Source organism: Cryptotermes secundus, unplaced genomic scaffold (genome assembly GCF_002891405.2).
Source record: "Cryptotermes secundus unplaced genomic scaffold, Csec_1.0 scaffold338, whole genome shotgun sequence".
In the NCBI taxonomy this organism is placed as follows: Eukaryota; Metazoa; Arthropoda; class Insecta; order Blattodea; family Kalotermitidae; genus Cryptotermes; species Cryptotermes secundus.
In genome coordinates, this window is record NW_019727092.1 from 102,981 (window position 1) to 119,125 (window position 16,145).

At 37.3% G+C, this 16,145-nt stretch overlaps 1 protein-coding gene across 2 annotated transcripts in view; it reads right to left on the minus strand.

Annotated features, from left to right (window-relative positions):
• The window catches only part of LOC111864364 (dynein heavy chain 7, axonemal), a 167,945-nt gene that overhangs the window by 75,426 nt on the left and 76,374 nt on the right, over positions 1-16,145 (minus strand). For both annotated transcript variants that reach the window (XM_023851574.2, XM_033751408.1), the window contains exons 25-28: positions 15,123-15,320; positions 12,936-13,059; positions 4,525-4,700; positions 1,801-1,952 (exon numbers count right to left, since the gene is read on the minus strand). In XM_023851574.2, the coding sequence (XP_023707342.1) occupies positions 1,801-1,952; positions 4,525-4,700; positions 12,936-13,059; positions 15,123-15,320 (650 nt within the window). The remainder of the gene's footprint in view (positions 1-1,800; positions 1,953-4,524; positions 4,701-12,935; positions 13,060-15,122; positions 15,321-16,145) is intronic.

Sequence of the window (16,145 nt, forward strand, 5' to 3'; positions counted from 1 at the left end):
TTGCCTAACTAATTTTGCTCAGAGGTCTCCTAGAGACATGAGGATCTTTTACGTGCCGTGAATCTACGACATGGGACCCACGGCTTAAAGTCCCTCCCGGAGGACTTGTGCTCTGAATTTTTCTGCCCTTAAAAATTCCACGACCTTAACCGGGTTTGAACCCACGTACCTTGAGTCATGAAAATAATTTAGTACTGAGGGTACTGTTGATATACTTATTATTATGATTTATTGTAAAAGTATCTGACATTACTGTCTTAGTTTTAAATTGAATACAATATGTCTTATTAAAGTTTAAAGATAATTTATCAGCTCTAAACTATCCATTTAAGATTTCAATAGTTATAAGAATACTCCTGTTAAGATCATTTATATTAGAAGGTGAAAATAAGATGCTAGTATCATCAGCAAAAATTATAGGTATAGACATGACTTTAATTTATACTGGGTCTCTTCTTTGTTTAGTGTGGAAAGATACTGCTATTGTTTGTTAGTATTTATTAAAAGAATGCATAGAACCATAATTCAAGTCATGAATTATGCTATTTATTTTTTTGCTGGAGAATCTGCTCATTTCCCACTACTATTAGAATGCGTGCATCACTGGAGTTAATAGCTAGAATCAATTTGGAATCATTTATTTCAGTTATTAAACATAAGTAATTCTGGACTGTGTAAGGATTTAGTGAAGATCCAGTATTGCTTGTTTCAAGGATACAGTCATTGCAATTAGTTCACAGGGCTGATTATTTCATTTATTAACTTTCCTTTATGTGTATTTAAGACAGATAGAGTAATAATAAAATTATAATTTTAGATTATTCGACTTGCATTAGTAGGTTAAGGCACTATGCTACAAGTACATGCCAAAAGGTCACAGGTTCAATTCTTGTTGAGGTCACTGAAATTTCAATTGATCTAATCTTTCCAACTGTACTATGGCCATGAGTTCGACTCAGCCTCTTAACAGAAATGAGTACCAGAATCTTCCTTGGGGTAAAGGGCATCTGGAGCATAAGGCTGACAAATTCACCATCATCTGTGAGTCGAGTGTCCAGTAATTTTGGCAGCCTTGACATCTCAAAACCTTATGTGTCTCCACGGTCTGTTATAGAGATAGATTTACCTTTTTAATACCTTCCCAAGCAAACCAACTTTCCTAGCCATTGTGTAGAAAGTGTATTAGGTATAGCCCAAAACTCATAATTCATACAAGAGACCCCATCACTTCTTGTGAACAAGACTCTTCCTCGAACAAGCTATAATTTGCCCTTGAAGATGGAGCTCCAGTGACTAAGACAAGCACTGTACAGGTCTGGTCCTGAAGGTGAGAAAGCAGTGGTAGTTAAAGCATTTATGACTTCCAAGCTTATTGCAGAGGGGGGTCTTTTCAAGCAATAATATAAGGAACTGAATTAAATGGGATGTTATTCAGTATGTGTATCCCAAGTGTAGCAGGTCAGAGTGTTCCTCAATATACTGGAGATTGATATGGCTTTCCTTTGCTAACATTCCCTCATAAGGGAAAATGTAGGCAATCCTACCTAAATTCATGTAGTGGTTGATTATGCTAAGTGACACCTGTAACTACATTTGGTGTCATTATGTATACTTCTTTTAATCTAGATATAAGTATGCTCACATTTACTTTGTTCCAAGTTATGGCATTTCACTGGAATTTCACAACTAATTTATTTTTTAAATACATGTCACGAATTCTAGGAATGCATCCTTGATATATTCCCGAGACCATTTATAATAACTGAAGATTACGCTGTGCTGTCTTCCATAAGAACCTACCTTGTATCAAGATGCCACAGCATGATCTTGCTGAAGATGTGAATCATGATTTCATCTTGAAACTCATCAATGCACAAAATGTTGAAATGACGGATAAATCTTGGGGTTATCTCGTTCCCACCCTGGCTCATAGGACACATGGCACACATCAGCTGCACAATAAAACATGCTTTGATCACCACATCTGGAAGCATGTTTTAGCTACTGAGATGTCAAAACTCTTCAAGATGCCTGGAGCAACTGATTTATTTATTTTGTTCGTTTATTTATTTATCTATTTATTTGCATACTTATTATTTGTGAACCGTCTGATCTGCTGTATTACTAACACACTCATATATGCCAAAATATGCCCTGCAATTCTAGAAACTACATTTTTTTGTTTGTACTTACATTTGCCATCTCTAGATTTCTGGACTCACACATGTATTTGTTTTGAGGTTGAAAACACAATTCTTATGGGTCACTTAAACACAAAACTAAGTTTTCTTACAACAAATGAAGATGAAAATACATCACACCATAAACCAATGCAAATTTTACTTTGTTTCAGTAGAGACTTCACAGCATGACATGAGTCCTCTGTGCCATGTAATACTAAACATTTCTAAATGGCACAAATATAATACTATTCAGTAACTTGAAAAACATTTGAAAGTGTGTTTTGCATTAGTTTTTGGCCACCATTTGTCTCTTTAATGAAATAGAAACAAGGCATATTCTTCTAAAGATAGTTCACCAAGAGGAACATTCTTGTAATTACTGTTCTTTTCTGTGGGGCAACATTTGGAAGGAACAGCGTAGTTTACAAAACTGATACACTGGTTTCTTGGACGTGGCTGTACCTAAATTTTAACAGAAAAAAAATTAACTTTCTTGGAATTATCTTCCCAAGAGAAACATTTTCTTATATTAATCAATTTTGTTGACACAGCATTTGAGAGAAACAGAATGGGATAGCTGGACAACATCCGTCTATTATACAGGATAGCTGCTCACTCATGAGTACTGCTGGAGCATTTCAATTGGGAGTTGACCATACTCTATACAGCTATGTTCTTGCTTCAAGCAACTAGCACCTGTTCACTCATACCTACCTTAAGAACCGGTTGAGATCACAGTACTTCAACAATAATGAGGAGTTAATGGAAAATGTCAAAACGTGGCTGAGCTCACAGGTGGAAGAATTCCTTGACACAGGCATACAAAAACGACAGTTGCCTCAAATTCGGTGGTGACTACACTGAGAAGTAGCTTAAGTATGTACATATTTTTTGCATATAATAAAATCTTTTATTCATTGCTTGTTTTGTTAACAGCTCACAGGAGTTTGCTTTCCGAATAGCCCTCGTATTTTCACATTTTTTTATGTAAATAAATATTTTGGAATACATAAATATAATAACAAAAATACAAGATATTGGGCTTTAGTAGGAAAACTTGAAGGAAATAAACCACTACGAATACTTACATATATGATAGAATAATATTGAAATGGATCTTAGAGAAATCTTTCTGTTTTCCAGAAGGGCACTATGTTTACTGGTATTAAGTTATTTAATAGATTGTCAAAGACCATTCAAAGTCTTGGAAAGGATAGAATCAGTTTTAGAAATAATTTATTTGCATATTTCATGAATAACTCATTTTATACAGTTGATGAATTTTTGGAGCATACAATAAATAATTAGTACCACTGTTTGTTTAGCTTTGTATTGTCTTTCTGCTTTGTTTGTTCGTGTTATATTTGTGACCAGTTTCATGTCCATTGTATTTTGGACTTGCAAAATGTGAAATATATGTATGTATGTAAAGAGGAGGGTGGGGGGGGCTCGATTCATCTGGCTTAAGATGGAGACCCATGGCAGGCTCTTGCAAATATGGTAATGAACCTTCAGGTTCCATTAAATACTGGGAATTTGTTGAGTGGTTGAGCAACTGCTAATTTCTCTAGGAGGACTTTGCTCCATGGAGTTGGTTAGTTATACATAGTAGAGAACTGATACATGAATATTTCACACATCTGCACAGCCAGTTTTTAGAATGTGAAGAGAAGTGTTATAAGCCATTTGGTAAATATTCTCCTTTGTTTCGATACGGGGATCCCCCACTTGGGGTTCCATAAATTTAAATGTAAGAAGAGCATAAATGACACCTGTTTCCAGATGGAAAATCAGTGGAGAACAATCAACTGTCTAAGATCTTAGGATATTAATGTGTTTAAGTTGTATTGGACAATACAGGTATAATCTGCTTAACAACAACAAGAACAACATGAAGTTCTGGGGAGAAGTCATGATGCCTATTTCTCTTATGGTTCATCATTATATACGGCGAAGCTACCAAAAACTATAATCATAATTATGCAAGTTAGTAAGCCAGCCTCTTCATAATTTCTGAGAATAAGGATCCCCACTCTGTCAGACTTGTTAAATTTAACCTCAAAGGCTTGTGCTCTTGTTGTATCTGTAATGTTAAGCACATGAGACTTGGTTTATGCAATAATTGTAGTTCAGTATATCACTATATTATTTATATAAATTTCATAGGCATAGCTCAGGCAGCTCATTAAACAGAAAGATCAATACAGTTTACACAAACATCTATTTACAAGTTTGGCTTGCCTCTGTATTGAAAGAATAATTTTCATATCTCTCCCACAACATCACATTTAAACTAACCAGTGCAGGAGCCATAGCATGCAATATTATTTGAGTGGCCAACCTGAATGTCAATCAGTTTTACTGGGGAAATATCCTTGTGATCATACCACGCCCTGTGGTCCAGCCACTGACGGAGAAGCTCAATTGGAGGTTGAGCGCCAAACTTTTCCTTCTGGGGCATGTTCACATCATCCACAAACACCACACACTGCTTACCAAGTGCCGGTCCATACACTCCTGCAACATGGAGCACTTGGCATCAGCAAGTATTCAACATAGTGTAACATGTTGCGCAACGGAGAACCCCTCCCTACCCAGCAGCAACGTGGCAACTCAGGCCACAGGCGCGTGGCCGTAACATAGCGCTCCCTCCCACCCCTCCGCGGTGACGTAACGTGCAACGCTACATACCCGTAATCAACTTCCTACTGTGACATGGAACACAACAGGCACCACTGCAACTATATAAGGGAACTGCACAGCAGCTACGAGAGAGTTGTAAAGTAACAGTCGCCGAGTCGAGTCGTAAAGTGACAGTCGCTGAGTGTGTTATCAACAGTTCTCCAGTCAGCCGACTACAGTTGGACTATAGCAGCCGTCGCAGAAAGAAGAACTGGACGTGTGTGTAATTGGGAGTGTGTGGTACAGTGATACATAGCTCCCCTACTGTAAACGTGTAGACCACTGAAGGCAGAGTGAACTGATTTGTGCATAGGGTTATAAATCGTGAAGACTCTTGAAGATACTGTTAAGAGATTTTGTTGTAGGATTTGTAAAGTGTGGAAACCCGTAATATTGTGATAATTAATTGTAGCCGTTATTTGAAGATTGTTAAATAAACTAATTAACCATCTCTACGGCGTCTTCTGTAACGAAACACGTTACATTGGTGTCAGAAGTGGGATTTGGACTTACACACGTGACGAACAAGATTCGAACTCAAGACACGTGATAATTTGGTGTCAGAATTTTTCGGTTGACTCTGATTTCCTTCAGCAGAAGTTCCATCATCTGCTGCATCTCCATTTTGTAGCAGTAGAATAGTCGAAGCAGTCGTAAGTTTAATTATTCGTTGAGGCGTATTTAAGCACGTTGCGCGTTGCATAGCTACCAGGATGCGGGGTGATTACTCGCCTATTACCGAGCGCTACGCTACCGCTACGTGCAGCTGGAGAGGTCACAATAGCTTTCTTCTGTCACCATTGGCAAGTGACAAATATTCATGACATAACAATACACTGGCTTTAATTCCATAACCAAATTTAACTGTGAAGTTTAAAAAACTGAATTTCCACAAAAATACAGATTGAGTGTATCTCATGAACAAACAAGGCTAAAGGTCAGGTTGTACATATTCTACCCACTACTCTGTTTCACTGAACATCATCTGGTAGTGATGAAATAATTCATATTAATTTGGCTAATTATACTTTGGGTGCATATTATAGTAGGAAAAATTGTAAGAAGGGTAGAACGTGTATATATGTGCATGATAGTCTAATAACTCATACTATTAATCTTGATAAATTTTGTTGTGATAAGGATATTGAAGCCTGTGCTGTCACTTTAAATACTATAAATTTTAAAGTAAGTGTTTTAACTATATATAGATCGCCTTCCAGTGATTATGAAATATTTTTGAGTAAACTGGGATTCTACAAAATTTGTATATAAAAAAAGGATAAAGTATTTGTTTACGGGGATTTTAATGTGAAGTATATGGAAAATTCTCATAAGAAAATTAGATTTTAAGATATTCTTAGCTCCTTCAATCTTAGAAGTATTATTACTTTTCCTACTAGAGTAGGACCAAATTCGTCCACAATTATTGATAATATATTTATTGACTGAGTGGTGGGAGGGGAGCGCTGACTCACCCCCCGCGTCACTGCTGGTGTGGGGGGGGGCTCGGATTTCGCAACATGTCACAATATATTTATTGACAAACAACATATTACCGCCTATGAAGTTTTTCCATCTCTAATGGATTATCGGATCATGAAGCACAATTGTTAATTGCACAATTTCCATTACCTTGTATCAAAAAGAGTGAAATAGTAGTAAAAAGAAATACAAATGATTATAATATGGCAGAATTTACAGTGAAACTAAGTTATGAAAAATTGGAACTAGCTTATAACAATAATGACATTAATACTAGTTTTAATAAATTTTTAAATATATTTTTGAGAGATTTTTATGAGTTGTTTTGAATAACAAGTAGACAGAAGTACAAACAGAAATCATGGATTACCACTGGTATAAGAATTTCTTGTAGAAACAAAAGGATATTATATCTTGAAGCAAAGAAAAGTAACAACCCTATAATAGCCACCTATTATAAGAACTATTGTAAAATATTAATTAGAGTTATAAATCTAGCTAAGAAGATGACATATGATAAACAAATTAAATATTCAAAAAATAAAGCTAGAACCACTTGGAGCATAATAAATAGTGAAGTGTTAAAGAAAGGAAATAGAGAAAATATTAAAACTTTGGTCATTGAAGGTAAAAGGAATACTAATTTGAATGATATTGTTGAAACATTTAATAGCTCTTTTAGTGGTATAGTGGATAATATACATAAATATATAAAAGGAAATGGTGAAAATAATAAATCTAAAACTACAAATTATATGACATACTTGACTGATGCATTTGAGAGTCCACTACCTAGCATAAAAACTGTAAAAACTACAAGTACAGAAGTAGAAAGGATTATATGGTCCCTAAAATCTAGTCAAACCCATGGATATGATGAAATTTCGAATAATATACTCAAAGCCTGTAAAATCTTTATTAGTGAACCTATAAGTTAATTATGTAACAGTGCTATGCGTGAGGGTATTTTCCCAGACAGATTAAAATATGCTACAACACTACCAATATAAAAAAAAGGTGATAAAGACTCAGAATCAAATTACAGACCTATATCCATATTGACATCTATTAGTAAGATATTTGAGAAGGTAATGCATAGTGGATTGTTAAAACATTTGAATAATAGTAGTATATTAAGCAAATACCAGTTTGGATTTAGAGAAAATCAAGGGACTGAAAATGCAATTTATAGACTTATCTCTGGAATACTAGACTCATTAAATAAAAAAATGCAAGTCTGTGGGATTTTCTGAGACTTAGAAAAGGCTTTCGATTGTGTTAGCCATGATATACTATTAAATAAATTGAGGTATTATGGAATAAAAGACAAACAATACGACCTATATAAGTCATATCTATTGAAAAGAAAACAGAGAACTGCTATCTCCAATGGGACAAACAGTAGTAAAGTAAACTCTCAATGCGTTAAAGTAACTACTGGTGTCCCGCCAGGGTCGATACTGGGACCACTACTGTTTATAATATATATAAATGACCTACCCAAGATTTTAGAGACGAGGAGTATTCCCATTCTAATTGCTAATTATGCCAGGTTTTTAATCTCTCAAGACAACCCAATAAAACTTAAAAATACAATAAATGAAGTATATAGGATGCTGCAGGACTAGTTTAAAAAAAAATTCATGTCACTTAATAAAATATAATGAAAACATAAACTTCACTGTAAAAAATAATGGATTACAGCATTCCATATATAATGCCTCCTATTTTTTTAAGAAAACTACAACAGATACAGAAAGCATAATAATGCAGTTAAATAGAGCAAGATTTCAGCTACTTACAGTTATTTTTCCACATAATCATCACCATTCGTTATGCACTTTTGCCAGCGATTAACAAGAGCCTGTATGATGCACCCGTTAAAGTCTGCGCTAGCAGAGGCTAGCCACTTTCTTACAGCTGCAATGACAGCATCACTGTCTGGAAAGTGTTGCCCACGTAGTCCATCTTTCTTAGGCCCAAAGATATGGAAGTCTGAAGGTGCTAAACCGGGGCTAAAAGGTGGATGTGGTAGGAGAGTCCAGCCAAACTTTGCAATGTGCACGGTGGTCGCCAAACTTGTATGGGGTCTAGCGTTATCGCGTTGCAAGCAAATTGTTGTCTGCTTCTTTGGCCTGACTCAGGAAATAAGGGCTTTCAGCTTAGTCAGCATCATTTTGTAGCGTTCAGAATTGACAGTCCCTGGTCGTTATCTGCTGATCTGTATGGATGAGGCGGTGTTCATTGTGAGGAGTGGCAGCTGAGCAGGGACGCCCAGGGCGTGGCTTGTCATGCACTTCACTTTCGCCACTGTTGAAACGCACTACCCACCACCTCACTGTGCTCACTTCCACTGTATTGTCTACGTACACCTTTAGCAAGTGTCGATGGATGTCAGTGGGTACAATTTGTTCGGCAATGAGAAATTCAATAACACATCTGTATTTCATACACACTTCTATGTCAGACACCATTTTGGTAGACTGCTCTGCTGTTGCTATCTGCTGCACAACAACCAAACTAACAGTAGATTGGCGGGAAGGTTCAACCTTTACTGCAACACCACCAACTTCCATCTCAGAAGTTACATATTAACACAAAAAAATAGGAGGCATTATTTATGGAACATCCCTAGTACTTAGAGAAATGGGAGGCATAGGAATGGTTTTATTAAACATAAATCACATAAAATTTCTTGGCCTGACTATCCAAAATGATATAACTTGGGACAGACACATACGTAGGTCGTACTGAAAGTCATGAGCAACTTTATTTTTTGCATGCAACCTGGGAACAGCAGACGAAAGAGAGTATGGTGGTAGGTGGAACTAGCTGTTGTGTTAACCTTGAGTGTCTTGTGACATCAATAGCTTGCATCACGTGACCAGTATCACTCCTAACAAAATGGCTGACAACCATATGTCATTTCGCTAGCATGCTGTCATCAAATTTCTTGTGAAAGACGAAATCCCTGCTGCAGAAATTCACCTGTGACTTCAGCGTGCTTATGGAAGTGTGTGCATGGGTGCGAGCAGTGTTTGAAGATGAGTGAAACATTTTAAAGATGGGAACACCAACATCAAAGATGAGTCTCGGAGCGGTCATCCTTGAACAGCCTCAGCTGAACGCAACAAGGAAAGAGTGGATGAGAGCATTCAAGATGACAGGTGTGTTACTGTGGACACAATAGCCCAAAAACTTGGAATAGGGCACAGTGCAGTACATGAGATGATTGAAAGTTAGGGCTATAGGAAAGTTTGCGCTCATCGGGTCCTGCGGTTATTAACCAAAGACCACAAAGGTCAACGAAAAGCCATCACCTCAGAACTGCTGTAGAGATATCAACACGAAGGCGACGATTTTTTGCTCTGTATTGTGACAGGTGATGAAAGCTGGTTTCACCATTTTGAGCCTGAAACGAAATGGCAGAGTATGGAATGGCACCATTTGCATTCTCCATCAAAAAAGAAGGCAAAGACGGTCCCATCAGCTGTGGAAGGTGATGGACACAGTCTTCTGGGATGCAGAAGGGTTTATTCTGGCCGAATTCCTGGAACCTGGGCAAACCATCAATGCTGCTCATTATGTCCAGACACAGCACAAGCTCCGTCGTGCATTGTGCGATAAACGTCCGGGATAAAGCATCATCATCCTGCATGACAACGCTCGCCCCCACGCTGCTCGCCTCACATTGGAAGCAACTGCAAAGATGGGGTGGGAAGTTCTTCCACACCCCTCCTATAGCCCTGATCTGGCACCCTCCAACTACCATCTTTTCGGATTTGTGAAGGATCAGCTGCATGGACAACGTTTGGAGACAAGGGAGGCAATTCAGAAAGTAGTGTGTCAGTGTCTTTGGATAGCTGGAACGGAATTTTACAGAAGGGGAATTTTCAAACTCCCAGAACGCTGGGAAAAATGTGTACAAAGAAGTGGCGATTATGTGGAAAAATAAAGAAAGGTCTGTAGATTGAGGTGGTGTATTTGGTTTGTCAATAATAAAGCATATTACTTTACTAAAAACTGTTGCTCATAACTTTCAGTACAAACCTCGTAGACGAGATAATAAAGAAATTAAATACAGCTTGTGATATGATAAGAAATGTAAAACCAGTGGTGTCTGTAAAAACATTAAAAAGTGTTTATTATTCATACTTCCATTCTGTTACAACATATGGAGTAATGTTTTGGGGTAACTCAACACATGCAGAAAGAGTTTTCAAGATAAAAAGAGAGTTATAAGAATAATAAAAGGATGTTGCTACAGAGAGTCATGCAGAGAACAGTTTAGGAATATGAATATACGTAGGTCTTTTCAGAAATAATGCACACAATTTTTTGTTTACGTCCATGCTTATTATGTTTTTTAATATCTCTTTACAGTCCTTCAATATAGCCCCCTGCTTCTCAATTACCGAGTCTCAACATGTGGGAAGCTTTACTATTCCATCCAGGACACCATCTTTGTTTATCTGTCGAAGGCTCGGGTACTGCAACAGAAGGCTCTTCCAAAGAGGGAAAACGACGGCCTTGCATAGGTTGTTTCAACTTTGGGAATAAGTCGAAGTCTGGTGAACTCATGTCCAGGCTGTAGGGAGCATGAGGCAACACCTCCCAACCATACTGGTGCAGCTTTTCTGTTACGACATTCCTGATGTGCAGGCAAGCGTTGTCATGGAGAATGAACGGCCCAGCCTCAAGCAACTGAGGTCAGTTTTTGTGCATTTTTCTGCACAGATTTTGCATAAAGTCACAATAATAAACTGTTGTGACACTTTTCCCGCATGGAACTCTGTCAGTCGTGATGATTCCTTTGTGATCATAAGCAAAGATCATCATTTGTTTGACCTTTGATTGAGATCGTCGAAACTTTTTTGGTTGTGGGGAAGATGGACCTCTCCACTTGTTGGACTGTGGTTTCAGCTGTGGATTTCTGTTGGGTTTTTTCCAAGTAAAGTTTCGATCTTAATGTACGACCTTTGATCTTCAACCGTCACAATACCTGAGAACCGTGCAGGCTCTATTTCTAACTCACATTATTTAAGAACAGAGTATATTATAAATGAAACAAAATAATGTGCTTCTTCCTCAAGCCCTGAACTGTAACTGATATGAGGCTCACTGTTGTTGCGTCATCTAATCTGCATTGCCAACCTCTGCATTATTTATGAAATGACCCACATATTTCCTTTAAGATCACAATATATATACTCTCTGCTGATGTTTGTAGTAAAAAATTGAGGAATATTTGAAACAAATAGAGACAGGTATGAAATAAGTACTACACATAATATGGATATACATATGAGCCAGGTAAATTTGGCGAAATATGGTAATGGGGTAATTTACATGGCCGTAAGGATTTACAATGCACTACCTAATAAAATTAAAGTAACTTCTAATGATATAAACAAGTTTAAAAACAATTTAAAGGAATTTCTTTATTTAAATTCTTTTTATACATTGGATGAATATTTTAAGAGATAATGATTATACAACTGTATAAATACATAAGATGTTGAGTAGTACAGTAAATGTGTAATCATCGTGAATGTACGATAACCATACTTATAATTGAATGTTTTTATATGTTGGATTTGTTGTATATGTTAAAGCTATATGACCAAAATATTCTGTTATTTTTGACAGAAACTTTTATCTAAAATTTTTATTTTAAATGATAATTTTGAGTGTATTGTGCTAGAGAGTAATTATATTATGATGTAAACAAACAGAGTCATATATTATAAGTCTTTTTGACAATTGCTTGATAGTATTAGCAAGATAAATTGACACAGTTCTGCATCTAAGGCTATAGATGTAATGGAATAAGGAAGAAATAATAATAATAATAATAATAATAATATCTCCATATTAAAATTACTCACACTCATATTACAATATGTGTTCATCAAAATTACACAATAATTACATATGATGAACAGATAATATATAGTATTTATGATATCCAGCTCAATGCTCTCCAAGTTTTTGGTCTAGCATTACTACAGACTTCCTAGCATCAACGCCTCTCTAGTAACCTTCAAGATGGCATTGACGTATAGTAAACTGACTCCATATTTTCACAGCAACAAAGCTTACATGCAACTGTCTTCCAAAGGACTAGCCTTGTGGACTCAAATTACTAAGAGAGTATGCACCTAATGACACTGTTGTATCAACTTAAAACGGGTTGTGTTTGATTACACCTAATATAATTATATTAATTGGAGACAGGCAGGGACAGGTTACACCAGGCCTAAGAATCAGATTATATAAGAGAAATAGTGGTAAAGCTCCATACATTTAGTCCTCGGCATTATATGATGGTGAGCTCTACTGATAATAGTTATGATAATGATACTTTCTTATCTCTTCAGTCATGGATAATTTGGTATACTGTAATTAACAAATACAGTACATTTCAATCCTTTAAATATAGAATTTTGGGGCAATACTTCCAAACATCTGGATCCAGTACGCATAATTTTAAACCTAAGATGTTCCACCTCTAAAACACCAGATCCCTCTTTGAATAATATAGCAATGAATAAAAATATGGAAAGAATGAAAAAATTATGACATTACCTTTTCTTCGCCTGTCAAGTTTATTCATGATGATTTCCTGTGTCTGATTAGCTGAAGTGTGTGCAGAGAAGTTCATAATCAGTGACTCATACACATCCTTATTTACTTTGTGCAACAGAGTGTCCTGCATAAATGAACAGAAAAACAGTAAAAAGAGTGCTGTCTTTAGGGATGTGACAACATGTCTTCTCCCAGTGTTTAAAAGCAACATACTCCCTCCAATTTCAGGGTTGAAGAATAAGTTAAACAAGTAGCAAGCAGAGTGTTCATGCAGAGCTTCAGTTGTTGGCCTGTAAAGCAGACCAGATAGAACCAACAGAATCAAGGATAAGAGGAACAAGAGGTGACCCTGAAAAGAGCTGTATTTGAAAAAGTGGATGGATTGGAGAAGATGAGAACAAAAGAGAATGAGTGACCATTGGATTCATGCATGGACCTGGAGAGCAACAGGGACTGTAGGCAGTGGTTGAATACATTTCAGAAAGGACAACTGTAGCAACAGGCAGACAGATTTATATGGCCTTCAGTCCTCATGCGAAGATTGCTATAACCAGCAAGGATCCTGACCTGGTACCCTTTCTGCCCTATGTTTGATTGACCTTCAAATGCTCTAGTAGGGTGCTGTTCTGGCACATCATCAAGTTGGTGACCCTCCCATCAAGAATATCTCCAGCTTCTTTTGGCTGGTCTAGGATGACCTATGATTGAAGATGCCAGGAACATACAGTATCCCCTGAGTATGCTCAGGTCTATATTGGCAGAGAGGATATTCCAATACTACCAGGGTGAAAGAGCACAACTGGCATACATCAGCATATTCATAATCATTCAGAGAAGTAAGGCATGGCAGAGCACAGCACGAACTTGAAACACCACATTGAGTTCCAGAACATCAGCACATTCTCTACCAAATCCAGTCAGTTAGACTGTATCATCAGGGTGGAAAATGAAATGAAATTCCATCCTAACAACATGAATAGGGAGGATGGCTTCTGTCTGAACTAGTAATGAAAACCTCTTTCCTCCCATCTGAAAGAACAAAGAAAGGCTCCTTCATGGAATATCTCATGCTGGGGTTCTTCACCAGGTCATTAGACCCAAGCACACTGCCTTTCCAAATGATCCATCTGCCCAAGCTCTCCTTGCTGCTCTTTCTGCAGCAGCTTCTTCCTTTCATTGGCTCTCATTCTGCACCTCCCTCCTCCTTTTATCCCCCATTGCACTGCCTACAGCTCTGTTATTCTATGTATCCAGTTGTGGTGGTGGAAATAAATATAATTTGAAACATGAGCTGTGTTCCTTCAATACACCTGCCTCCACTGTGAGACATAAACAATTATTCTAGTCACTTCAATGCTTATATATTATTTTTACGTTATTTTTTAGGTTATCATACCATGGTTACTTGTGTTGTACACACATGTTTCTGTATGTAACAGAATTAACCATGGCATAATAATAACAAAAAAACAGCTTAAACTATTTAATAAGCATTTCACATTACTCGTAAAATGCAAAAAACAACAGCATAACAACAGATCAGCACTTTTCTCTTACAATTTTACAAAATTTTTTAACTACCAGTTAGGCCAAAACATGTAGTGTTAAATAAATAGTAAGAGACAAAGACCCTTTAAAGTGTAAATTTTAATGTACAGACAAAGTTGCACAGGGATGATGGAATGAGAGTGATGACACTGGAATACATAGTGCAACAGGATGCTGCAATTCAATATTCCAGTCATATAACTAATCCAATATAAAATGTAGATAAGATAATATGAAATGGATGTAGTAAAATTGACTGTGAGGTAAAACTGATGTAACTGTCTGAGGACAGGGATTAATGTGGAATTCCATCTGATGGTGATAAATATTTTAACACCACAGTGTAGGGTTTCGACTTCAAGAGTTCAATAACTATCAAATGCGAAGGTAATATTATGCGCCAGTGCATGATTCAGCAAACCAATTGGGTATTAAGACTGATTTGCCATCATTTAATGACACTGTATCAGCTTCAGGGTCATGTAGTTTTAGAATATGATTTTAGATATGGAACTTATTTGATTAAAATCACTTTCAATATGAAATGCTGGTTCCTCACTGAACAATGATAACAAAAATGCAGTTTCAGAGTGACAAAACAGATGTCACATAACAGTCCATCTTACATCACTCACTTACCCTGATATAACTGGTCTTTCCTGTGCCAGTGGGCCCCACAAACATGATGGGCTTTTTGTGTGTAACAAGCAACATTATAACAGCAATGTTGCGAATTGTCTCCACAGTCTGCACTATGATCTGGTTTGCAGGAATATCACGGGGAATGGGAGGCATGGAATTGAGGTCATCTGCCCAAAGTTTCCATTTTCCTTTGCCCTGAAATCAACAAAGCATAAACACTATACAGATAGACTTGAAAGGATACTGATGACGGTGTATACTGTACTTCTTTTGGCTTATTTTGGACTTCACCCATCTTCTGGTATGTAAAGAAAAAAAGACAAAAAACCACGATGTTTCGGAGACTGGATCTGTCTCCGTCTTCAGGTGGATAGGGAAGGATAAACCTACTCAGTTGAGCCCCTTAGAAAGAGCTAGTCTCAATCACTGGACAAACCCCAGTCTGTAGAAAAACAACCTATGAACAACCAACAACCAGTTCCATCAGCGGGAGGAAAGAATAAAATCACAGTAAAAACATGATAGAAAATTTGTGCCAAGCATGCACTTGTCAACAATGTAAAGAAACAGAAGTATATGAAGAAAGTCGTCTTCTGGGTTTAGGCACCGTGTATTCTTCGTTTTGGCCGACGTTTCGGAGGAACGTAGCGCCTCCATCTTCAGAGCAGTTGAATGGCTGCGGAGAGCAGTAGCTGTGGTGATAGGATGTGGAAGGTGCTGCTTATAAACAAAGTAGGTAGGGGGGGTGGTTAGGGAGAACGGACCAATGGGAGCAGTGGGGAGTGATTAAGGCCATATATGGTGTGTGACTAAGGGAGAGGGGGAACGGCCAGTGAGTACAGGAAACTTGAGGTCAATAGCACTAGGAAGTGCTGTAGTCAAGAAAAACCGGTAGATTGAGGACAGGCTATTGACGTCAATGACATGACGAAGAACTGGTGTGGCTAGTTGGATTCTCTTGAGGGAAAGGATGTTTCACGTCTGTCGAGATTGTTGAGAGCGATAAAGACCATATGATGT